Source organism: Clarias gariepinus, chromosome 3 (assembly GCF_024256425.1).
Source record: "Clarias gariepinus isolate MV-2021 ecotype Netherlands chromosome 3, CGAR_prim_01v2, whole genome shotgun sequence".
Taxonomy (NCBI): Eukaryota; Metazoa; Chordata; class Actinopteri; order Siluriformes; family Clariidae; genus Clarias; species Clarias gariepinus.
In genome coordinates, this window is record NC_071102.1 from 46,056,095 (window position 1) to 46,080,000 (window position 23,906).

The window sequence follows — 23,906 nt, forward strand, 5'->3', positions numbered from 1 at the left end:
TCGGCCATTACATCATTATTATTAATGTACTCTCTGTGTGTAAGTGTGCGTAACTATAGGGTGCCAATAATTTGGGATTGCCCATGTCATCAGTGCATCCAGTAACCTTTGTTCTTTTGGTTGTTTTATGTTTCAAGTCATATCCATTCAATAAATACATAAACAAACAAAAACCTTTGTTGTGAATCTGATTTGGTCTTTACGAGAGTCTCTACACTAATTCATCTTCATCTCTCTGGTCCCTAAAACTCACCTGCTAACCTCAGTGCTTTCAGAACTGATCTCACACACACACACACAAATAAAACAAATAAAAAGAGCGTATTGCATAAAAACTTGCGCTAAACACACTCCAAGCCCATAATTACCAGTGCAGAACATCACCATAATACAAATTTAAACACACTGAAAATACAGAACCAGGAAAAAAAAAAACACACACACACACACACGGGATTAAAAAAAAAAAAAAGCACATGTTCCAGATGTATAAATAAGAAAAAAAGAACCTCTCCACAAGAGTTCCACTTAATTTTGGTCCATTTTAGCGCAAAAAAATTGAAAAGGTGCAAAAAGCGATTTTGATCATTTATACATCTGTACTAATGACCTGGAAAGTCTGTAGCATATGATATATAATAATAATAATAATGGTTTAAGTCAAGTAAGTGTACGATGGTGCTGAGGAAAGACATGCTTTACTCCGCCCACAGCTCAGTCTAAAACCGGTAATGAAACACACAGTGCACCTGAAAACAACAGGACCGTTTTTCTCCCTCTAATTAGCGATATTGCTCCTGGTCTATTGCACAACACAACCTGGCTAACGCGACAGCTTTCTAAAATCAATTATTAAAATTTTTCGTTGAAGTTTTGTTTATGTACGAGTGCTGGTTAAATGCTAAATCTCAAGACGGTTCTTGCATTAAACGCGCGAGCGTTGTAATAAATCAGCACGGGCCGGTTGCTTACGTGCTTTTATTGTGTTATAATGAACGAACGAAAAGGCATTAAAGTGATGTCATGGGTCAGTGCCAATTCTACCAGTGTAGGTCAGGGTGGGCGGGGCTTTGTGTGCATGAAGGGTAAATCATGTACTAATCGTACGAATCTAGAGAACGTTTCATTACTGACTGGACGACCAGTGAAAGGTTCCAGATGTATTAGCATTTCGGGTTTACGTCGAATGATTGTGATTTACTGTGTTGGTGATTACTGCCACGTATGAATACCATTAACCTTTTAAAATCCTTTAAAAATGCAAAAGAAACCACAAACAATTGAAGTAAAGCTCGTCCATTAGCACAGACCTGATTTATCGTTTCTTAAAAAAAATAAATAAACCAACCTCTTCGTTCTATATCTATCTAAAAACAACAACAACCTGACGCTGAATATTTCTGCATATCTAACATTACACTTATACAACATGAAAAAAAAGCGAAACAACCCTGAAACATTTGGGTTGCCAGATTGGTGTGTTTCAAATCTTCATAATTAAGCAGTCATGAAATTAGAGCAGCGCTTAGAAGAATAGTTAGTGCTTTGTGATGAAATGGATTTGGACATGGCATCAATCTGGCAACCCTGTGGGCCATCACCTTAAGATCACGTCCCTGGGACACAACGTGGGGCGACACACACTCATACACACACACACACACACACAATACGTCTAACGAGATCCAATAGAAATGCACACTTCTGCACAAAAACACATTACCACATACCCATACATTAAAACTTGGCCCACACACACACACACACACACACGCGCTCAGAGCATGCCGTCCAGGTTCTTCTCCGCTGTATCCTTGTCCCCGTTGGTGCCGCTCTCCTGAGGACTGTAATTGTTGTGATAATCCTGCAGAATGGTCACGATGTCATGATGACCGAAGTGAACAGCCTCGTCCATGGGAGTGTTCCCCCACCTACACACACACACACACAGCGGTAAAGCACTTAACTTGAATATGTTATGGTTTCTATAGCAACCACTCGTTCACAGGGATTGGTCCAGCAGATGCTCCCCTTCTCACCTGTCTCGGGGAACGGGGTTCACCTTACACGCCTCGAGAAGAAAGCGCACAACCTCAGAGTGACCTGCGAAGCACACACACACACACACACACACACAGAACAAACTCTCTAATAATTGTTTACACGTTATAAATCAATGGCCTTATATATATATATATAGGGGGGCGGAGGAGAGTGGTAACACCGAGGTGTTGATACCTTCAGCTGCAGCCACGTGGAGCGCCGTCCTGGAGTCGTAGTCCCTCTGCTCCATGTCCATGGAGGACAGAGCAAACCTACACACACACAAAAGGTTGGGCGCATCAGCGAGGATGCAGGAAGGTGAGACAGGTGTGCGTGTGTGTGTGTGTGTGTGCGCGTGCTGTTCACCTCCTCAGTGCAGAGACGTCCCCCGTGTAGGCAGCAAACAGCAGATTAATAACAGATTTCACCTGGAATAAAAGAGAGAACAATAATACAGCTAGCACCTACACACACACACACACACACACACACACACACACAGAGGGCAGCTGTGATTGGTAGAGTGATGTGTCACTCACCCGCTCGTCTCCGCCCTCTCGCCGAGGATCCAGCTTCTTAGCAAAGTGCCGCAGATTGTCATAGTTGTGGAAGTTACACAGCTGCACTAGATCCTAAACACACACACACACACACACACACACACACACACACTATCATTTTATGGCCACCCTTTAGTGTCTCCTGGCTTCATTAAGTCACACACTAGGGACTGAGCGCAGTGTTAATCATCTGTATAAAACATAAAATACTGTAAGATAGAGAGAGAGGGACAGAGGGAAGGGAGAGAGGGGGAGGGGGGACAGACAGACAGAAACCTATGGAGAGAGAGACAAATAAAAAGAGACCCACATGTCCATACCTATCAGATGATGCAAAAGACACAGAATTACAAACACAGACTGTACTAGAGACAGACAGACAGACAGACAGACAGACAGACAGACAGGATGGTACCGTGCAGAACTTGATGCCGCGGACGCTGTTCCCCAGTTTGTCCAGAGGAGGAGACCAGCACATGATTCCCATCACGTTGGGAACCACCAACAAAATACCACCTGCCACGCCCGACTTCGATGGTAAACCCACCTACAACACACACACAAACGAAACATGTTACATCAGGATGAGTAAGTGAACTGTGTGTGTGTGTGTGTGTGTGTGTGTGTGTGTGTCAGACTCACATGGAAGGCGAACTGGCCGGAGAAGTCGTACATGCCGCAGGAGTGCATGAGGCTCAGCGTGTTCCTCACGGCCTCTGGGTTCAGCACGCGCTCGCCTGTGATCGGACAGAATCCTCCGTTGGCCAACGTAGCCGCCATCACGCTGGCGCTCTCACACGTCACCTCTATAGAACACAGCTACACACACACAATTTATGATTGTTGCATAAATTATTGTTTTTTTTATGTAAAAGAATGACATGAATGTAACAGCAATAAAGTATTCAAAAAAGTAAGTAAATAAATAATTAATTAAACCAATCAATCAGCCTGACCTGGAAGTAGAAGTCCAGGATAGAGGTCATATCCGTTCCCTCTGGGAAACACTGTACAGGAAGAACAGAGTGCCAATAATTTATAACAGTGTTATAAACAATACAACATTAGGAAATAATCCTAAAATCTCTTTGTACTTGTTTTATAAAAAAAACACTTTAAAAGCCTTTGTTGTTGTTTTCTCACCTTCTTCTCTTTCAGGTAGTAGCCGATGGCGAAGTTTCTGTCTCCAGACATCCTCTCAGACTGAAACCTGGAGCAGACAAAACACGCTGGTGTCTAAACACCGCTTAAACACTCGACACAGACGTTTAAAGATGAGCAGACGTTTAAAAAGCACCATTTTTTTTTATTTTTTACAAATATTTTAGATAAAAGTAGATGTGTTCATCTCCTCTTATTTCCAGATGTTGTGTAATAGTGCTGCTGCTGCCCTATTTATTGTGACACTGAATCTGGATCAGTCTGTTAGAGAATGAACTCCGCTGCCTCTGTATGAGATCATGTAGTGGGTGGGATGGATTTTCCACGATTGACAGGAGTTTGTTCAGTGGTCTGTTGTCCCTCACTGTCTCCTAAAGTACATTTCCAGTTTGATAGTTCAGCCCGGTTGATCTTGCTGCGTCCCAGGCACTGACGCTGCTGCACACTTCTTGCTAAAATGTAACATGTTTATGTGTAATATATGATAAAGACTGAGAGACGCATAAAGGAGGTTATGATGAGGACAATGTCTCTATATATATATATATATAAGTGCTGAGAACAAGACCATGCTTTTTTCTTCTTCAAGAGTGGATTTTAAACTGGTAAATCTGGCAACCCTTAGTTAATAAATAAGAAAAAAAAGAACCACTGAACACAGCTGTAGGTGGGTTTGTATAACCTGTAGGTGTCTGGCTGTAATCAGAGACTCACGTCGCGTTGCTGAAGCCCACGTACTCGTTTCCTGACATCTTTTGCAAAAAGTTCATCACCTGCCACAGAGACACACCAGAAACACGGTCGAGAGCTCAGTGTCAGCCTTCACACACACCTTTATTTATTGATTTATTTATTTATGTAGTTATGCGTTTATGTCGTGTTGGATTTGGATTCCATTTCACTCACGTAGTCGAACTTCTCTGCGTTGCTGGCTCCTTGCTGTGAAACACCCACACAACACACACAGCGAGTTAAAGGAGATTCATTTTATTTTCAATTGGCTGTAGGACGGTGTGGAGAGGATTTACCTTGATGAGCGAGGTGCAGACTATCGCTCCTGCGTTCACCATCGGATTGTGCGGCTTATCTGTCGAACATTATAATTATCGCATTCATTTTTAAATGAAGTGATACTGCACAATGTGTATAAAAATGTGACTGCTAAACACGCGCGTGTGTGAGTGTCTGACCGTCCTCGTCGAGAAACAGCTTGTTGAAGCGCAGTCCGCTGGGTTCTTTCCCGATGAAGCGGTGCACGTACTCGGTGCCGTGGTCATGCACGGCGATGGCGTATTTCAGCGGCTTCACACACGACTGCAGGCAGAACGGCACTTTGGTGTCACCCACCGTGTGTCTGCAAAAAAGTAAAAAGATTTAATTATGCGCTAATTTTGCTGTGATACATCGTCGTTACAATTAGTGACGAAAATGCAGCGGCCACACAATACAAAATTTTCACAAATATTATAACATATTTGAATTTGTTTCTTTTTTAATTCTGAATTGTAATAAAATGCTAAACAAAACCAAAAACAAAACCTAATGTAGAATCAGGATATATATATATATATATACACTACCGTTCAAAAGTTTGGGGTGACTTTCTAACTCCATGATGGTTCCTGATTTTTATTTCTTTCTACATTGTAAAGGAATGCTGAAGGCGTCCAAAAAATGCATTAATCTCCTTTGAACAGTTAATGGTGAGATGTTTCTGCTACTTCTGCTCTGTAAAGACTTCATAACGCCTCTAATCTGAGGTGCTGTTAATTGGTCATTTTTCAGGCTGATAACTCTAAATGAACTTCTCGTCTGAGACAGAGGTAGGTTTTGGTCTCGCCCTCCTGGGACGGCCTTCATGAGAGACAGTTTCATTATGGTGCTTGAGGGATTTTGCAAATGCACTTGACAATACTGTTCTTGCAAGAACTATTACAGAAAGGCCGACCTCTGTGTCTTAAAATAACAACTAACTGTTGTTTTTGTTGTTGTTACGTAATTATCTAATTCCATATGTGTTATTTTATAGTTTTGAAATCCCCAGTATTGTTGTAGAATGTAGAAAATAAATCACTAAACAAAAACAAAGACCCACCCTGTAGAATCGGCTCTGAGGTCTCTAAAGTTAAGAGCCGATTCGATTCGCCTTAAAAATAAAAAATAAACAAATCAATAAATGGATCCTACAACACATGACGCGGGGGTAAAGAGGTAAAGCTAAAGGTTGTGTGAAAACAACTTGTTATAGGAAGTTAATTAATGTCAGAGAGGTGATGGTAATTATACTCCATCACATCACCACGGTGTTATTATTTTCCTGTAACAGCACACACACACACACACACACACACACACACACACACAGTGTTTAAGTCAGTTCTTACCTCTGGCCATCAACAGTACAGAGAGACACGGCCCAGAAATCAGGACTGAACTTGGCCAGCTGGGGGATGTAGTCTGCCACCTGCAGCACAACACCACGACATGAACACACACTCTTCTCCATCACCAAGATAACACTATAAAGAGAACAGAAGTCCTAATCACACACACACAGACACACACAGACTTTGATTACCTGTCCTCCTGAGAGCTTCTTGGCGGTCTCGTACAGCTCGTCAATGTGTGACGTGAACGACTGGAAATCAGGAATCACAAACTTCTTCCTGAACGCCTGCGTGAGCAGCACAATGTTGCTCTGGACACATCTACACACACACACAGTTGATAAGAACAGAAATTACTCTAATGCTCTAAAGAAGTCCTTCAGGACACCCTGCACAACAACATAACACTGACAGAACAACAACAACTCGTATTTCACAACTCAACAGACAAACACAAACATGATGGGGAAAAAAAAAAAAAAAAAAATTCAGCACATATGCAAAGACTGCACATAAAGTGTTTCAGTTTTGTTTTGTTGTCATGGTTACATTGGATCAGAGAGAAAAACACAACACTTGTGATGATATTCTGATGTGTTATAGTTCAGTTTCGACCCACTGAAGCCAGCGTGAATAAAACCTGACAGAGATCAGACAGGGGCAGGAGGAAGTGACTCAGCTTGTGAAGTCTGCATTACGCCGCGTGCTAACACTCCCAGAATAGCCGTGCATCATCAGCACAGCAACACAATACTGATAATACAGCAAACTACACTCAGGAATAAGTGCAGCTCTTAAACAGTGGGGCAAAGCAAACCCAGAAAAACATCTAAATCCGAACCTGCTCTTTGTCTTTAGACATAAAAAAGGGTTCACTAATGACACTGACACCTTGCTGGGTCAGAACAAAGAACCAATGACATTAGGGACTGGGGGTGGAGTTATCACCACCAAATAAAAGTTTGTGACCGCCATTTATAAATATAAAAATTGACTCAAAACGCAACAGGCAGATCAAATGCTTTCTAGTACTAATAGAGTCAGGAGAGCTGCTCTCAAATAATTGTTGAAATTTATTATTATTGTTTTTGCGCTTGCAGACGAATGTATACAGTGGCGTCATGACGTGACTCTTTAGCCCATGGGAAAAAACAGAGCCAGTTCTGAGGAGGTTCACTATAGAACCGACTCTGTACCAGCACTAACATGAACCAGACAAGAACTAGCTCCTGGCTCACTGCAAGTACCTGTACACACACACAGAACGCTCACACTTCCACCGCGCACGCCAACAGCTTGCTGTCCCGCAGAAGCAGCTTTAGATAAAACAGGAGAAAGTAATCACACGGTATAATCTCTGGAGACTGTACAGGATCCTGTAATCCCAGTTTCTATTTTTGTCAGAATCACATGATAGAGGATCTCAGCAGGAAGCTTCAGATACCAACACTTCATCTGGCCGTGACTGGACCCGCCTTCCTGCTCCGGAATCCTGCCAGCCAATCAGAAATCATCATCCAACATGTCTACTGTATTTAATCACTGCATAAAGTCTTGGATGGATATATCCTAGACACCCCACCCCCACACTCACACCCACCCCTACCCCCCATACACATTCTTCTTAATTCTAAAATGTTTACTGGTTCTGCACTACCTCAACTCATTACCTCAACACAACAAAGTATTATGTTATGTTGTGTTTTTCACACCGTCACTTTTTTGCTCGTTTACACATTTGCACGTGTACTTTACATTGTCTGTTGTCTCTGGGTTAGATAGTTAGTTTTTTGTTAATTTATGTTGTTAATTTATGTTGGTAAAATTTATGTTCAAATTCAAATTCAAATTTTATTTGTCACATACACAAACATACACAGTACGAAATGTAGTGAAATGTATTATACGACTGCTATTGACCCTAAAAGAGAATTAAAGTTTACAAATAAGAAATAAATATAAATAAAAGAATACGATAAAAAATTAAATAAAAAATTAAATTAAACTAGGAAAAAATAGAACTAAAAATAAAAATAGAAATGTGCTAGAAAAAAATGGAACTAAAAATAAAAATAGAAATATGATATGCATAAAAATGTTGCCAGGTCAATCTGTCTTGTCTCTGCTAGCCAGCTAACTAGACCTTTTAGTTAGCTAGTTTTAGCTCTTCTGTTAATTTATGTTGTAAATGGATGTTGCATGTAGCACCTTGGTCCTGGAGGAACGTCGTTTCGTTTCACTGTGTACTAACTGTATATGGTTGAAGTGACAATAAAGCCAACTTGAACTTGAGAAATGTAAGAGTTTAGTTACTTTTTAAAGTGGTGTCGATCCAGAGATCCATCAGACGAGTTCTTCAGTGTGATCTTCAGCATCTCCATACACTCCTTCAGACGAGGATCTCCTGTACGCAGTCCTGTCGATTTTAACGCCTACACACAGACACACACACAGACACACACACAGACACAAAGTGAGAGAGAGAGAGAGAGAGAGAGATGCATCATAATTACTTAAAGACATAATCACAAATGAGAATTTAGGTGGTTTTTAAAATGCATGTCAGAAAGATTCCAGAATGCTGATAAATGCAAGAATTACAGAATGCTGAATGAGCACTGAAAAGTTCTAGTGTTTTGAATGTGGGACGGGCACTAGAATATGGACTAATTTTAAATGCTTTTTGAAAATGTTCTAGAATTCAAGATGTTTGGAAATGTTTTAGAATACTGGGTGGACACTGGGAAGGTTCTGGAATGCAGGATGCTTATGTGGGAGGGTCTCCAGAATGTAGACTAATGGTGAATGCTTGTTAAAAAAGTTCTAGAAGGCTGGATGACCATTGGAAAAATTCTACCATGTGGGACGCTGTTTGAGAAAGTTCTACAATACTGGGTGTTCATTGGAAGAGTTCCAGAATCCTGTCTCCACTTTTGGAACGGGGGACACTTGTTGAAAAATGTACTAGAATACTGAGTGGTGACTGGGAGGGTTCTAGAATGCTTATGCTAGAGGATGTCTATGTGGGAGGGGCTCTAGAATGTGGACTAATGCTGAATGCTTGTTGATAATGTTCTAGAATACTGGGTGTTCATTGGAAGAGTTCAAGAAAGCTGGATTCTGTTTGCAAAAGCTCTAGAATTTGGGTGCTTTTTAAAAATGTTCTAGAATACTGTGTGGTCACTGGGAGGGGCTCTTGAATATGGAGTTGAATTGTTGAATGTTTGTTAAATGGGTTCGGGAATACTGGGTGGTCATTAAAAGGGTTCTAGAACATGTATTTCTCAATGAAGAAGTTAAGAGTTGAAAATGTTCTAGAATACTGGGTGTTCACTGGAAAGGTTCTTGAACGGTGTGTGCATGTTGAAAGCGTTGTCTAAAATTCAGAAATGAAACAGTTAATCATTGTTCCTGAAAGACCCTGATTCCAGATATGGCGTATGTGTGCGTGTATTGCATGCATGTTTGTGTGTGTGTGTGTGTGTGTGTGTGTGTGTGTGTATACCGTAGTAAACTTGTGTGCTGGGATTTTATCTTGGCCCTCGGCGATGGTGTAGAAGAGCAGATCCTCCAGACTGGGTAGGATTCCTGCCTTCCTTCTTCTAAAGATAAAACACACACACAGAGTTTTCATGTGATAGTGAAACTTTTGAACTTTTCCCTCAGATTGTCAGTGATGATGGAAGGCGGATCTGTAATGTACAGGGCGAGAGCTTTTAGCTAACTGGACGTCCCAGCCCCACCCTGGGAGGAGGAACAGGAGGGGGAGGAGGGGGAGGAATAGGAGGAGGGGGAGGAGAAACATTTCGCCACGTTTCACAGAGGCTCTCTCCAGTGTAGCGTTTTAGCACCACACGTCATCACTGAGACGAGCGCAAGCACAGAAGGAGGAACAGTTCTGAAGCAGAGGAACTGTTCCACCAGAGGAACAGTTCTGAAGCAGGACACTTCTCCTCTGAGCTGCAGTGCATTGTGGGAAAGCAGAAGAATAATCCTCCATGACGGAGGGGGATTACACAAGAAAGATGAAAAGGATGAAGCTTCTTTTATGAGGAGAAACATCCAGAGACACATCACAGAGAACATCTGTCACACACACGCTGGAAGGCAGCTTAATGTTCCGTGTTCTCACAGTTTACCTTCTCAAGAACACGTCCCTCACGAAAATGACTAAAACACCCCGCAGGGCTTCATCTGAACTCGAGACTCTCAGGAGACACCTCTGAGATGTTGCCTCTGGATAGGGGAGGGGGAGGGGTCCGAAATGTGGGATGTTTAATAAAAGCGTTCTAGATTATGGGATGCTTGTTGGAAGCGATCTAGAACACAAGCGAACACAGAATTTTCATTGCTAGGATTCTAGATTGCCACATGCTCATTAGTAAAGCTCTAGACCTTAGAGTTCCTTTTAACCAAAGGGCTCGAGATTATTGAATGCTCAGTAAAAGGGTTCCAGAGGGCTTGTTATAAGTGCGTAGAAATTAGAAATAATACAGAACATTTTTTGTGTGCGGTTCTAGAGTAAAGAATGTCTGTCGGAAGGGCTCTAGAATGTGATACTTTAAACAATTCTTTTTATTATTCTTTTATTTTATTGAAATGGTTCTAGAGAGCGAAATGCTTATGAGAAAGGCACCACAGAGCATAATTATAAATTAAGGAATGAATTATTGATTATGGTGTGTTCTAGATTCTTGATGGTCTCCAGAAAACTAGAAAACTTAGAAGAGTTCTACACAGAACGCTTGTTAAAATGGCTTTAAGTGTGCACTATATTTGTATAAACCGGCTTTAGAACATAGTATACCTGCTGAAAAGGTTCTATTATAGGGTTTATAGAAAAGTTAGAATATGGAGTAAAAACATTTGTTATAAGGGTTCTAGAGGGCAGAATGCAGATTAGAAAGGAACCACAATGTTTAATTCTAAATTGAAGATTGAACAGGATCCTTGAAGAGCTCTAGAAAACTTAGCACATTAGAAAGGTTCTAAAACACAGAATGAGAATAGGGTATTTTTGTTAAAACTGTTCTAGAGCACTAAAGTAGAGAGTTTGCTATATTGTAGGATGTTAAAGGAGAGTTCAAAGGGTTCTGTGCAATGACTGCGGAACAGGTACTAGAATGAGCCTCGAAGGCTTGTCACGAGAGTTCTAGAATATGTGATGTTTGCAGTAACTGCTGTTGAACGTTTGCTATGGGGTTATAGAACGAGGGCACGTTTGGACGAGTGGAACTTGTCAGAAATGTTCTAGAACGTGTAAAGGGTAATGAAGCTGCAAACGTGGAATGGAAAATGAGCGAACAAACAAAACATAAAACAGAATATGAGAAAAAATACTTACAGAACAAATGCAAAAGTGAGCAGCTCGATCATCACAGGGAGAAAACACACACACACACACACACACACACACACACACACACACACAGAGAGTCAGTGAAATTTGAAATCTTTAAATGAGCGTGTGGTAAAAAACACACACACACACACACACACACGCATCTAAACACAGATGCTGAGGATACATTGACCTTCAGCAGAGAGAAAAATCAATCTGTCTCCTTCTCTCTCCAGGGATGAACTGGAGTGTGTGTGTGTGTGTGTGTGTGTGTGTAGAAGAGAGAGAAAGAGAAAGAATGAGAGAAAAGGGAACCACTTGGACACTCCTGTCTCGTGCATGACTCGAGGAATCGGGAAAAAACCCGGAAGTGTTGCTGAATATTAATTTATGCTAATTCATCACGCGTGAGTATTAAAATCACGTGATTTCGCGCCATCCTTTAATACTCTGGTGTGTTTTCTCGTGTGAACTCCACTGTGGTTATAAAGTGTTATAAGGCGCGATACACCTCTTTCTCACACACACACACACACACACACACACACTGTTTCCCTTTTCTTTTATTCGTCTCTTTCATTTCTGTTTCTCACGCCGATATGACGATGAGCTCTGGTCACGTGACTAAAACAAGCCGTTCGATGGAGCTCATTTGCATATGTAAATTAAACGAAAGCGTGCAGATTTCTTGTTTTAGTGTAATTTGTCATGTTTATGCAAAGTCTTTCCGCTAAATTAATATTGTAATAAGAGAATAAACATGCAGGCATTAGAATAGTAATGTTTATTGTGATTTTCTGAGGTAAAATATGAGCATAATTTACACATTTTACACGTGTCTTTGTAGCAGGGCTGTGTGAGATCATTTGCATAATAATATAGTTCTTGGTATTTAGAGTGTCTAAATGTTCTGATGTAAACCTTCATCACCGCCGAACGCACCGGCATTGTATAACTGGACCGTGGGCATCGTGACGTCACTGTTAGCAACATGCTAACGGAACTCCCCGTGTAATTAAACGGCCTTTTTTTCTTTAAAGCATGCTAGCACTGCGGGGTTGATTAGTCACTCACTTCTCGTTGGCTGCATCCTTGTCGTTTCCCGGTTGACCGGCGCCCGTGCACAGGTACCGTCGGCATCCTCCGGTGAGAGCGCGCGCGCCCGTCACCGGAGCGACCGTGTGGCGAGCGGCTCGTGAGGTCTCGCCGCCGCGCAGTAACACCGGACGCCCCTGGCGCGCCCTGAGCAGCTCCTTTACCGCTACCGAGCACCTCAACCGCAACATGTCTCGGGAAGTCTCGTGCTGCTCCCGGGTTTCACCGTTAACGCGACCGGAACTCAGGAGCCTGTATTAACTCTGAGAACGTTATCCGGGATTTAAAGCCCTGAGCTCGGCTGGCCCCGCCCCCGCCCCCGCCGCGCTCGGGACGCTCTAGACTCTCACGCGCATGCGCGTTCTGCATTCCTATTTGCCGATTGGATGAGTCAGGTGTCAATCAGCAATTACGCGGAAACGCAAAAAAAGCGAGGGGTGAAGAGCTAAAAAAGAAAAAAGGTGTGATGTTTGGAGTGGAGATACATTACAGATAACAGTTTATATAATAAATCATTATTTATTGTAAAGGAAATATAGGTGTATAAATAATCTGAGAAGGTTATCTGGGATTTAAAGCCCTGAGATCGTGTGTGTATTTCTGTGTGTCTTTGTATGTGTCTATGGGTGTGTGTGTGTGTATATATATATATATATATATATATATATATATATGTGTGTGTGTGTGTGTGTGTGTGTCTGTATATGTATACGAGGCACTGTGTGTGTGTGTGTCTTTTGTATGTATTTTGTTTCTGTGGTTTCATCTTCAGGTTTCATGGTGAATAATTGAAGGTTAAATTCCTTTCTTCTAGTCCAGCCCAATAATTACTAATAATAATACATTTTATAAACCTCTTTTGTTTTTATGATATTTCTTTTGTATTTATTCCACGTTTAAACCTCAGATTTGCTGCAGGTTGTATAAATGTGGCAGAAACGCTCCTGATCAGAAGCTCCTCTGTGAGATGGAGGTCATGAGGAACTCTGCAGGAGAGGGAGCTCGTGCACCTGTACTTTGCAACTCAGGAGCTATATTTACACCGGGTTCGATCAGGACAGATCAGACGTGAGCTAGATCTGTGGATCTGTGCCGTTCCACAACACACAGCTGTGAGAAATCACTTCCTAAATCAGTACAGAGACAAAGGAGGAGAGACAACACTGTGTGGGGGTTTCTATTAATATCTCCCAGTGGAAGGTGTATATACTGTGTGTAAGGGACAGTACAGTACACAAGCAAACACATCATTTTTTTTTATGTGTGTGTCTCACAAGTGAAAGTGACCTTAAAACAAAACAGCTTTACTGTGATCATCTCATTATTTCTTTACATTTAAAAAAAGTCTCAGGTGTCAGTTTATGGCAATATAGAAGTTGAAGATAATTGATGGAAGATGAAGAAAACGTATTTCTCTGTAATGCATCTGGGGTGATGGTAAAGCTCTAGCCCTGGCCCCTAGACACTCTGGTTTCCATGGCGATGTTAGTCCTGGCTGTCCTATGTGATATTCTGTAGACCCTCAGGGTGTGTACATGTCTATGTGCATGTTCCTATTCATGTGCAGTGATATTATATTCTCTACCCTGTACATTATTCTACTGCAGCCTGTACATAGTTCATAAACGTTTGTAGTTTGGACAGTCACGGTTCGAGAGCCATGGTACCTCATGTGACGGTGAGACTTGGTGCAGGTTGGGAAAATGGGACAAAAATGCTGAGTGATGTCACCAACCTGATCTGCAATACACATTTAGGGCTGTAGTCAAGACTGTCGGTGGTAAGTTCAAGATCAGGTCAAGACGTGAGTCCTTATGTTGTAAATAATTTTTTTTATATTACCCACAGAATATCAAAGAGGTCAGCCCCAGCTGTAAACAGGAATATCAAAGAGGTCAGCCCCAGCTGTAAACAATCGTTCCCATAAGAACCTATTTAACTAAGAAATCACAAAGAAGCATGAACTCCTTCATCCTGAAGATTTTAAAACGCACAACTTCACCTGCGCTGACACTGGAGATGTTATGTTACATAAACATATCCTCATGGAGAAGTAGTTTTAACAACTTCTGACCAATCAGAATCCAGAATTCAACACCACTGCAGTTTAAACAATAGTGAATTTCCTGTTTGTGTGTAAAATAGGAATATTACAACAAATCAACCAAGACTTTATCGATCACTGGAGCGGGAAAACAATCTATTGAAACCAGTTTTAAAAAAAACCTGTCTGTATGTTTGTCGAGCCAATTTTGTTTCAGCATTAAGCAAAACTGTCTGGACAGAATTTAATGTCAGTCCTTCGGTAATTGTCTGAACATAAATCTGCGGCATAAATTAAATCAAAATGTTGAGTAGAAGTGAAGTTATGCAGCCAGCACTTCTTTGGACAGCGCTTTTGCCCTTGTGGTGGTCGTGGCTATACACATCATTTAACATAGCTATTTAATGTGATGGTTCCATAAGTACACAGAGTATGTGGAGGACACAGAAATTACCGTAAAGCCCCTACAAAGCGCCAAATCCTCTCCAAATACAAACAAACACATGACACCGCATGGCTAACTCCAAAGAAATTGAAAACTAATTTATCTCACGTTTCCAAACACACACAGGTCATTAAAGCAAACATATCCACAGCAGTCCGCTGTGAGGGCGTGTAAAATACCTGAACTGAGAGCGCAGTGTTATGCACTAAAATCTAAATGTTGAGTAAAAGTGATGTTATGAACAGTTATGTGTGGGATTTAATAATCTACTTTAAAATAATCTACTAATGCGCTACTGTCTCAATGTAAACACACACCTGCACCAATAGATATTAATTAGAAAAGATAAAGTGAATATTTTTACTGGGATTAGTTCATATTTTCACCACTGAGATAACATTCTCCGATTACCGAACAGGGAGTGTATTTGTCTGACCACCAAAGAAGGACAACTTAGTGTAAACATGTGATTATTATTAACTTTAACCTTTTAACTGTTTCTACAAACTCTTTAACCGTCAATAACGCGTACTAACACTAGTTTAAAATACAAAATGAATAAATAAATGAATACACTGATGGTTTTTTCAGAGTTTATGATAACACTCAGTAATCAGATGTCGTTCTTTACAGGATATTGGACCTTAAAACTACAGAAATACAGAAAATAACTTAAAAGCAGGCACAACCCCAAAACACAGCAGGTGTTTATGATACAGACTTTTATATTAATATAATAACACAGTAATAATTGCTAATTAACAATAACAGCTTGTCCTTTCATCCTGGCTTTATTTTGATAAAATGTGCGTATTGTGATTCGTTTGTTATTATTGGCACACACCTAGTGCAGCTGTTAAAAATAAATTCTATTAAAAACAGAGTCCTTCATGATCAGTGCTTAGTTAAAGTGTGTGTGTGTGTGTGTGAGTGAGCTTTGGTCATGTGGAGCCCTCCAGAGACAACGCCCTGTCCTGCAGGGTATGCGATCCATTGGGAGAACCTTCAGCCTGCGCTGCGCTCCCTCGAGATCCGGAGGAGGAACTCTCATCCTGTGAGTGTGGTTCAGGACAGTTATCTGGGTCCTAAAGAGAACAAATGAGTTCTAAACAAAATCAACAACAACAACAACAACAAGCTCATTATCAAAAAGGTGAAGCACGGTGGTGGAAGCATCATATGTTTGGCTCCTTGCTTGCCTTCTGTCTAATCTTCTCATCACCTGCTGAGTGACTAGTCTGTCTAGACTCAGAGCGGGGTGGGGGGGAATACTTTTGCACGCAACACACTTACCTCGCTCCTTCTGATGAAAGCATGAAAAGACACAGACAGAGAACACACACATGAACACACTAAAACCCAGCCCAGACGAGGTCACCCATGATGCCCTGCAGTACCTGTAGGGGCTGGATCTCGGTGAGGGTGTGTAACTTCCTCATGATGATCAGGTCTCTGATCTGGACCAGAGCGAAGGCGACGGTGACCCACGGCGACACGCTGAGCGCCCACGCGGGTTTGGCGTTGTCCTCCTGCTCCTCCTGGTGCCGGGTTTTCCGGACCGGCGGTTTAGGCTCCTGGTGGACGCTCGGGGTCACGACCTCAGAGTTGGGCATCAGGTCTATGGTTGCTATGGGGACCGGGCTGGAGGGAACCGGGATGTTCTCAGCCAGCATCTTATCCTCTGTAGGGGGAAGAGAGGGATATCGGGTTGGACTGGTAATCGGATCTGATCGTTAATGAGCCCTTAACGAGACGACCCACAATGCACTGTAATGTGACACGCTGTAGAGCGCGAGAGATGGAGCTGGGTAGGAGCACTCGGGTTACTGCGTTCAATAACTAGTTTACTCAGTTACTGAGGTGTTTGCTGAGCACACAGACAGACAGACAGCTGGGTGGGAAAGTAATTACAATATATATATATTATTATTAGTATCTGGGAGAGTAGACACTGTCTCTCTAGCATGGACGGCGTACAGGTGGAGGAGGTGCTGCTGACATTGGGAGAGCAGGTGGGGTGTGAGATCATCTACTCTGACTCCAGGGTGAATAAAGCAGTGGCGGAGTTTCTGACCAAGACAAACCTTGTATCTAACGTTCATTTAGGATGAGGTGAACATGAGGGAGCTGACCCACACACACACACACACACACACACACCGCACCCGGCTGATATGAACACAGACACTACTGTAAACAGAGCAGGTACTGTAAACTGATGCGTGTATTAATGTGCGCCTGATGTGTCGTAAGAACGTAACTCTCTGAACAAAAGAAACTGCAAAAAAAAAAAAAAACAGTAAGTAATAAAACACAAAAATCCCCTGTCACTCAGGAGGACATGAAAATGGACAAGAGGACAAACAGGAATGGACAAAAACAAAACTAAAACTGAAGAGTGGGAGAGACTGGGAGTTCTTTTACTAAAAAAACAAAAAACACAGTGAATATGTAGATACACATGGGACATGAGAAAAAGTGAAAATATGTAAATATGTAAGTTTAACGTTTCTTTAATAAAGTGTGTTAATCACTCACTCTCTCTCTCTCTCTCACTCTCTCTCTCTCTCACTCTCTCTCTCACTCTCTCACTCACCCACATCCTTGTCCTTCTCCGTGACGCTCTGGATGAAGGCGAAGAGCAGGAGGATGACAAGTGAGGTCATTCCGATCCCCCTGAACGTCTCAGCGGGTCCTGGGTGCACACACACACACACACGCACACACACACACACACACACACACACACACACATCACAACATATTTACAACACATTCTATTATTCTAAACCCTGCTCTTTCCTTTTCCTTAAACACAAGTAAAAAGAATCCCGTGCGGTTCTGCCTCAGTGCCTCAGGAGATAAACCTCTGACACTGACTCAGTTTAAAGTTAATTAGAGGTAGACGCCTCCTCCGCGCCCGCCGGCTGCCTCCTGTAACCAGGATTCTAATCTGCTGACTCAGTCGTTTTCTTTGAGATGACATCGCACAGGTTGCGTGCGTGTGTGTGTGTGAGAGAGAGAGGCGTATGGTGTTCGTACCGAAGTAGTTGGCCAGGATGCCCCCCAGCATGGCGCCACAGCCCCTGCCCAGGCCGAGGTGGAGACCCTGTAGGATTCCCTGAGCCGAGGTGCGGAGGGCGGGGGGGACGGCGGCGCTGAGGTACGAGATACACGCCGCCCAGACAGCCGCGTGCGTCACACCTGCAACACACACACACACACAATGAAACCTGTACATTCCTGAAATCAATTTAACATTCCTAAACACATTCCTGACTCACCATTCCTAAACACTCACACACACACACACACACACACACACATACGATGAAGCCGTGATTACAATGTTGTGTAGATCTCGGTATCAGCCGTCACTGTCTGTGTTATTAGGACTGTTTTGTGCACACGCTGCGTTTTAAACTCACAAAGCTGTGACTAAAATATCTCTAAACATCTCTCCACGGTGAAACTCTGCTGAATGAGTTCTTTTAGGACTGTACTGTCTGCATTTTTGTGCCAGAGATAAAGAGTGTATTAATGTGACTCCAGAGAGAGGGAGAGAGAGAGAGAGAGAGAGATTAGATGAGTATCAAGTGCTTTATTTTAACACCATGATGTCAAACACTCGTCATAAACAGCCATAACAAATCCATCATCAATAAACTCTGCAACGAATCTAACTGCAAAAATAATTTAAAAAATGAATCCAGAAAAAATCATACATAAAAAAAAAATCATACATAAAAAACAAATAAATCTGACTACAAATTCTGCTTTAACACAACTGACCAAACCAGAATTAATAAAATATATAACGATTCCTAAGGATTAATAGACAACAAAATAAATTAATTAATAAATCTTCCGGTCTCCAAAATATCACACTGGAGTTTAACAAACAACAATCATTACAGACATTACAAAGGTCAGTCTTTATTACTGTTCTTTCGCACACTCACACTCACACACACACACACACACACACACTGTATTGTGTATTACTTTACCCTGCAGCACCTCCATAGGCAGCACCGTCCAGGCGTTGGTCAGGTACGAGATGTACAGATAGCGAGCCGTGTTACACGCCAGGCCTATATACAGCACCCTGATACACATACACACACACACACACACACGCGTGTTAAAACACAATAGACAAACACTGTATAGCATAAAACACTGTTTTATATAATATTTAAATCCTATCTGTCTCTTTATCTATATACACATAAATATACACACATGCAGCATTATGCATGAAAAACAAACAAACAAACAAACAAGCAGACAGACAGACAGGCGGACAGACAGACACCCAAACCCTCAGGTGACGGAAATGGATTGATAAAAAAACAAGGCGAGCAGAAAGACAGAAAGACAAACAAACAAATAAATAAAACAGCAGACTTTCGGACAAAGCGAGAGACAGAAAGACAGGAGGAAACACAGGACAGGGACAGGGACAAGCAGGCAAACAGTTTCACTAAAAAGATGATAAGAGCAACGTGGAACAAGAACTACAGACAGAACTACAGACTAGGAGAAAGAGTGAGATAGACAGAAAGCAAGATAAACAGGCAGAGGAGCGGAGAGACAGACAGGCAGCAGGACAGAGAGACAGACAGACAGAAAGACAAGCAAGAAGAGAGAAAAGGGAGCTATTAAGGCAGAAAAAGGCTAGAATGCTGCATCTGCTAGTTGAGCAAAGCGACAGGTAAGGTGTGTTACAGACAGACCGACAGAATATTAAATAATAAACAGTTTTATAATAAATTAATAAATTAAAAGAAGTTGAAACTGGTGAGACTAAGCAAATAACACTATCTTGACTTATCTTTGACTGACCTCATACTGACCTTTCACTGACCTCTCACTGACCTCATAGTAACCTTTTATCAACCTTTTACTGACCTCATACTGACCTTATATGCCCCACCAGCTCGATCAGTTTGTGGCTGGTGAAGTACGCGGCGAGCTCGGACACATGGCTCAGGATGGAACACACCCCGAAGAGCGTGGGCGTGCCATTCAGGTCCTGCAAGTGCCAGTAGAGGAAGGTGAAGACGAAGCCGTATCCGAAGCCCATAAACCAGGCGACGAAGAGCACAGTGCTGTAGCGCACGCCGCACAGAAGACGCAAGAGCTCCATGTAGCGAAACTCCTGACCGCCGAGCTGCTCCATCCCACCCGAGGAACCCTGCTCGGTCTGGCTCCCTGCATGCCCCCCGGGATGCCGCACCTCGAACCGGAACTGCGTGGCGATGACCAGCGCCGCCGCCATGAGCACGCCAAAAACAATGAAAGCGATCTGGTAGTTCTTGAACTTGACCAAGTTGCACCCGCTGTCACCATCATTGAGGTAGAAGACACAGGTGTGGTCGATCCAGATGCCCACTGAGAGCATGGCCAACCCCCAACCCAGAGAACCCCACATCCTCTGTAGCCCATAGCGGTCACGGTGGATACCCAGGTACTGCAGGGTCATCTGGGGAGGAAAAAAACAAACAAGGTGTGCGGAGAAATTAGCTTTAGAACTTCCAAATTATGCAAAGAAATGCACGTTAAAGCTAATCAGGTCCACACTAGACTGCCCACAGAAGACAGAATACCCAGACCACCTGATGTTAACAATACGCACCGTGTCTACGATGGTGACTGCAGGCGCGCTGAAGAACTCGCCGATGATGACGACCAGCAGGATGAGGAGGAATATGGCCTGCACTTGGTCGGGGTTGTAGTCGGGGGTTGGAGGTGTGGAGGTGGAGCTCATGTTATCTGAGGTTGTGGGTGGTGTGTGTGTGGTAAAAGTCTGCGCAGGTCCTGTAGTCATGGTCTGGAGATCTGTAGCTGCACTTATGCTAAGATTAGTGTCTCGCTGGAATCTGCGCTGTGAACTGAACTCCTGATTGGACGACAGCAAAGACAAACCAGAGACATGGCCAATCAGGTCTCTGCGCTGCCTAGAGCTATTTACTGATGGACTGGGTAAAACTGTTGCTCCGGTCCTACTGGGTGAAGGTACAGATGGAGTTACCGATGGCGCTACAGTCCCGTTGGTTAAGACAGTGTTTAAGCTAAAAGTCACATCGGTGAACGCTACCACTGGTGATAATGTCATGTTGGTGTTGGCTACAGTTGTAGCCAAAGCTGTAGTTGTGACGATCTGGTTCTCCGACGTACAGATCTTTAAAGCCGGTTTCACAAACCCGATCCCGCAGTTAAACACCAACCAGCAGAAAACGGAGAACAGCAACACAGCTTTGCTCTTTCTGTACCGGTCAGCCACGATGCCCCAGAAGGGGGCGCTGCAGAACTCGATAAAGTAGCGGATCCCCACCACCAACCCGGACTGGAAAGGGTTCATCCCCAGCTGCTTATAGAACACAGCTAGCAAAGGGTGCAGCGAGCCGTAGGCAGCGTAGAAGAAGAAGTAGAACACTTTGGAGACCAAAAGGTCGCGATTGATCCGGAGGAAGACGCGCTCACAGCAACCCAGCTGGCGCTCAGAGAAGGGGCTGGGTGGTGTTTCTGGGTCAGAGTCACCGGGTTCAGGTGGAGGTAGAGGGGCGGGGTCACCCTGGCGGACCTCCAAATGGAGGCGTTTAAAGTCGTCAGAAATAGCTTCATTTCGTTTCAGCTCCTCTTCGTCGTCCTCGAGGATGGCCATGCGGTCGTTGTGCGCCATGACGACGGATTCTTGAAGAAACATGAAAACAAAACAAGATGTATGGTTTCTGATCACAAATTTATCATTAAACAGAAAAAGAATCAAGGACACCATGTCATGTAGAATCAAAGTTATCATTAGTTTTAAAAAGCGTAATTTAGTGTCGCCAAAAAACTTTAACTCGCACAAATACTCATATTATTATTATTATTTTATAGTCATAAAAAACAACTAAAAACGTAATTGTACGTGCTTATGGTATTTGCCTAAATAAAGCTTAGCAGCTAAAAATTTGTCCCGGAGAACCTGCAGGCTGTTTTTATCTTTCTAGCACACTTTGTTAAAGTGAGGGAATTGGGGTTGTCATGGTAACGCTGTAAGAGATAAAGCGATTTTAAAACTTGTAGTCAAATTTGATGTTTGTTGAGATTTGACAAATAATTCTCCTTAAACAATCCGTTGAACTGATTCGGTGGAAATGGTTTTGCTTGAGTTGAGTAGAAAACAGATCACCTGAGTGGGACACGTCTTAAAACCGTCTTTTACACTCTCTGGTGGTATATAGCCTCTTTAATTTGTACTAAATATTCTATAAATTTATTCTGTGAAATGTATTTATCTTTGTCGTTATAAGACTTTTCATGTTTTTTTTACCCAGAGCTTTGCTGTGAAGGATTGGGGTCAGAGGGGTGGCTGTAGACCCTTTGGAGCTACAGTAGTAGTGTGAACAAGCTGATGAAGTTGCTGTGGTGTTGGAGGTGTGTGATGTTCGGTCAGGTCTGTGCTCTGAACATTGAATTTCAAAAGGACCAGACAGACAACAATGAAGCCAAACCATTTCTATTAGACTTGGAGAGACGTGTGTCTGACACTTTAGGGGCGGGAGGGGGTTTATGATATTATAAAAGTTTATTCTCCAGGTATTTTATTGACCTTCAATCATAATAGAACTTGTACTCTCCTGTTTCATGCAGATCACCATTTTAACTTTGACTAGTTTGGGAAGAATAAATGTTTTAAAAGTAATGTTTGTGTTTTAATTGTTGGGGTATTGTTAAGGCGATTTGTGTTTATAGACAAACAATGACTTGAACCAACGACATAAATGGGCTGCAATGGGAGACAACTTACCTTTTCGAGTAGATGAAATGTTGGGCCAAATCAACCCTAGAGAAATATAATTAATTGAGCCAGCAAGCGGAGTATTTGAATTATTACAAGTTGAGTCAAGTTATGATTTTGAACCGGGTACACGTTGCGTCAACCAAACAGCAAGGTGAAATATTTTGTTTATCCGGCAAATTTCTCTAAAAGTGAGTAAACTTAAAAAAGCTGTGCAACTTGTTACTAAACATTTTTTTATGTTGTGGTGCCTTTATTTTTGTTTTTTTACTGTGGTAATTGTCAATCAAAGCCCTTTGAACCTTATGAAATGCTTGTAATTATACTTCAGAATAACATCTGACAAATAAGATCTAATAACACTTGAGCAGAAGACTTTGTAAAAATGTAACATTTCTGTCATTCTCAAAACTTTTGGCCCCGCCTTTGTGTGTGCATTCAACATGACTCAATGTTAAACTATGACGTAATGGTGGGTTCGGACAGGGATGCGCTTTGTGTAAAAAGCAACGCTGTAAACAGGCGTGACGTGGGCGACGCCGCTGTGTTCGCGCGCGCGACACGGAAGAGGATTCGCGGAAGAGGAGCGTCGGTCGCGCGCACTTACGCACTACACAGTACGCGAGGACAGGGACGTCACCAACAGCTGGGTCGCCATGGCAACGCCGGCGGCCGGACACTAGCGTACTACAGAGTGCGGGTGCGGAGTGCGCAGAGACACGGGCGGGTTAGGACACTAAACCCTGTCCGGGAGGGACTTATATCACCAGTGTAACTCTCTACAGAACCAGGAAGTGGTTTAAAATCTGCTTAAAGTATTGTATTAGTAAACAATGACGTCAGGTATGAAATAATAACAGTTAAAGTCTAAAAAGGAAACGCGTGTGTATTTGTAGACTACAGTTTGTGTTGAGAAGTGTCTCCTGTCTCTCTGTCACAGACTTACCTCAGGCTGGGGGGTGAGACCGGTCCCGCTGTCCTCCACTCAGGGCTCATCCGCAGGTGAGACACTTCAGCTCCGAGCTGCTGCTGCTGCTG

At 42.6% G+C, this 23,906-nt stretch overlaps 2 protein-coding genes across 7 annotated transcripts in view; both read right to left on the reverse strand.

Annotated features, from left to right (window-relative positions):
* The window catches only part of glsa (glutaminase a), a 91,017-nt gene extending 78,127 nt beyond the window's left edge, over positions 1 to 12,890 (reverse strand). The window contains exons 1-18 of one of the 5 annotated variants that reach the window (XM_053492020.1): positions 12,567 to 12,890; positions 9,657 to 9,753; positions 8,465 to 8,583; positions 6,343 to 6,472; positions 6,149 to 6,228; positions 4,955 to 5,118; positions 4,793 to 4,851; positions 4,671 to 4,703; positions 4,479 to 4,537; positions 3,747 to 3,813; positions 3,560 to 3,610; positions 3,246 to 3,422; positions 3,019 to 3,150; positions 2,583 to 2,675; positions 2,410 to 2,471; positions 2,239 to 2,315; positions 2,040 to 2,103; positions 1,768 to 1,931 (exon numbers count right to left, since the gene is read on the reverse strand). In XM_053492020.1, the coding sequence (XP_053347995.1) occupies positions 1,778 to 1,931; positions 2,040 to 2,103; positions 2,239 to 2,315; positions 2,410 to 2,471; positions 2,583 to 2,675; positions 3,019 to 3,150; positions 3,246 to 3,422; positions 3,560 to 3,610; positions 3,747 to 3,813; positions 4,479 to 4,537; positions 4,671 to 4,703; positions 4,793 to 4,851; positions 4,955 to 5,118; positions 6,149 to 6,228; positions 6,343 to 6,472; positions 8,465 to 8,583; positions 9,657 to 9,753; positions 12,567 to 12,778 (1,830 nt within the window). In that variant the 5' untranslated portion in view covers positions 12,779 to 12,890 and the 3' untranslated portion in view covers positions 1,768 to 1,777. Of the gene's footprint in view, positions 1 to 494; positions 1,932 to 2,039; positions 2,104 to 2,238; positions 2,316 to 2,409; positions 2,472 to 2,582; positions 2,676 to 3,018; positions 3,151 to 3,245; positions 3,423 to 3,559; positions 3,611 to 3,746; positions 3,814 to 4,478; positions 4,538 to 4,670; positions 4,704 to 4,792; positions 4,852 to 4,954; positions 5,119 to 6,148; positions 6,229 to 6,342; positions 6,473 to 8,464; positions 8,584 to 9,656; positions 9,754 to 11,495; positions 11,561 to 12,566 lie in introns of those variants that run through there. The other 4 variants (XM_053492022.1, XM_053492021.1, XM_053492019.1 and 1 more) reach the window with 4 other exon arrangements.
* Positions 12,891 to 15,655: 2,765 nt separating this feature from the next.
* mfsd6a (major facilitator superfamily domain containing 6a) overlaps positions 15,656 to 23,906 on the reverse strand; it is an 8,464-nt gene continuing 213 nt past the window's right edge. The window contains exons 1-9 of one of the 2 annotated variants that reach the window (XM_053493367.1): positions 23,815 to 23,906; positions 22,878 to 22,913; positions 20,718 to 21,775; positions 20,002 to 20,564; positions 19,087 to 19,184; positions 18,119 to 18,280; positions 17,673 to 17,771; positions 16,474 to 16,757; positions 15,656 to 16,161 (exon numbers count right to left, since the gene is read on the reverse strand). The exon at positions 23,815 to 23,906 is cut by the window's right edge and continues 213 nt beyond it. In XM_053493367.1, the coding sequence (XP_053349342.1) occupies positions 16,018 to 16,161; positions 16,474 to 16,757; positions 17,673 to 17,771; positions 18,119 to 18,280; positions 19,087 to 19,184; positions 20,002 to 20,564; positions 20,718 to 21,764 (2,397 nt within the window). In that variant the 5' untranslated portion in view covers positions 21,765 to 21,775; positions 22,878 to 22,913; positions 23,815 to 23,906 and the 3' untranslated portion in view covers positions 15,656 to 16,017. The remainder of the gene's footprint in view (positions 16,162 to 16,473; positions 16,758 to 17,672; positions 17,772 to 18,118; positions 18,281 to 19,086; positions 19,185 to 20,001; positions 20,565 to 20,717; positions 21,776 to 22,877; positions 22,914 to 23,814) is intronic. The other variant, XM_053493366.1, reaches the window with a different exon arrangement.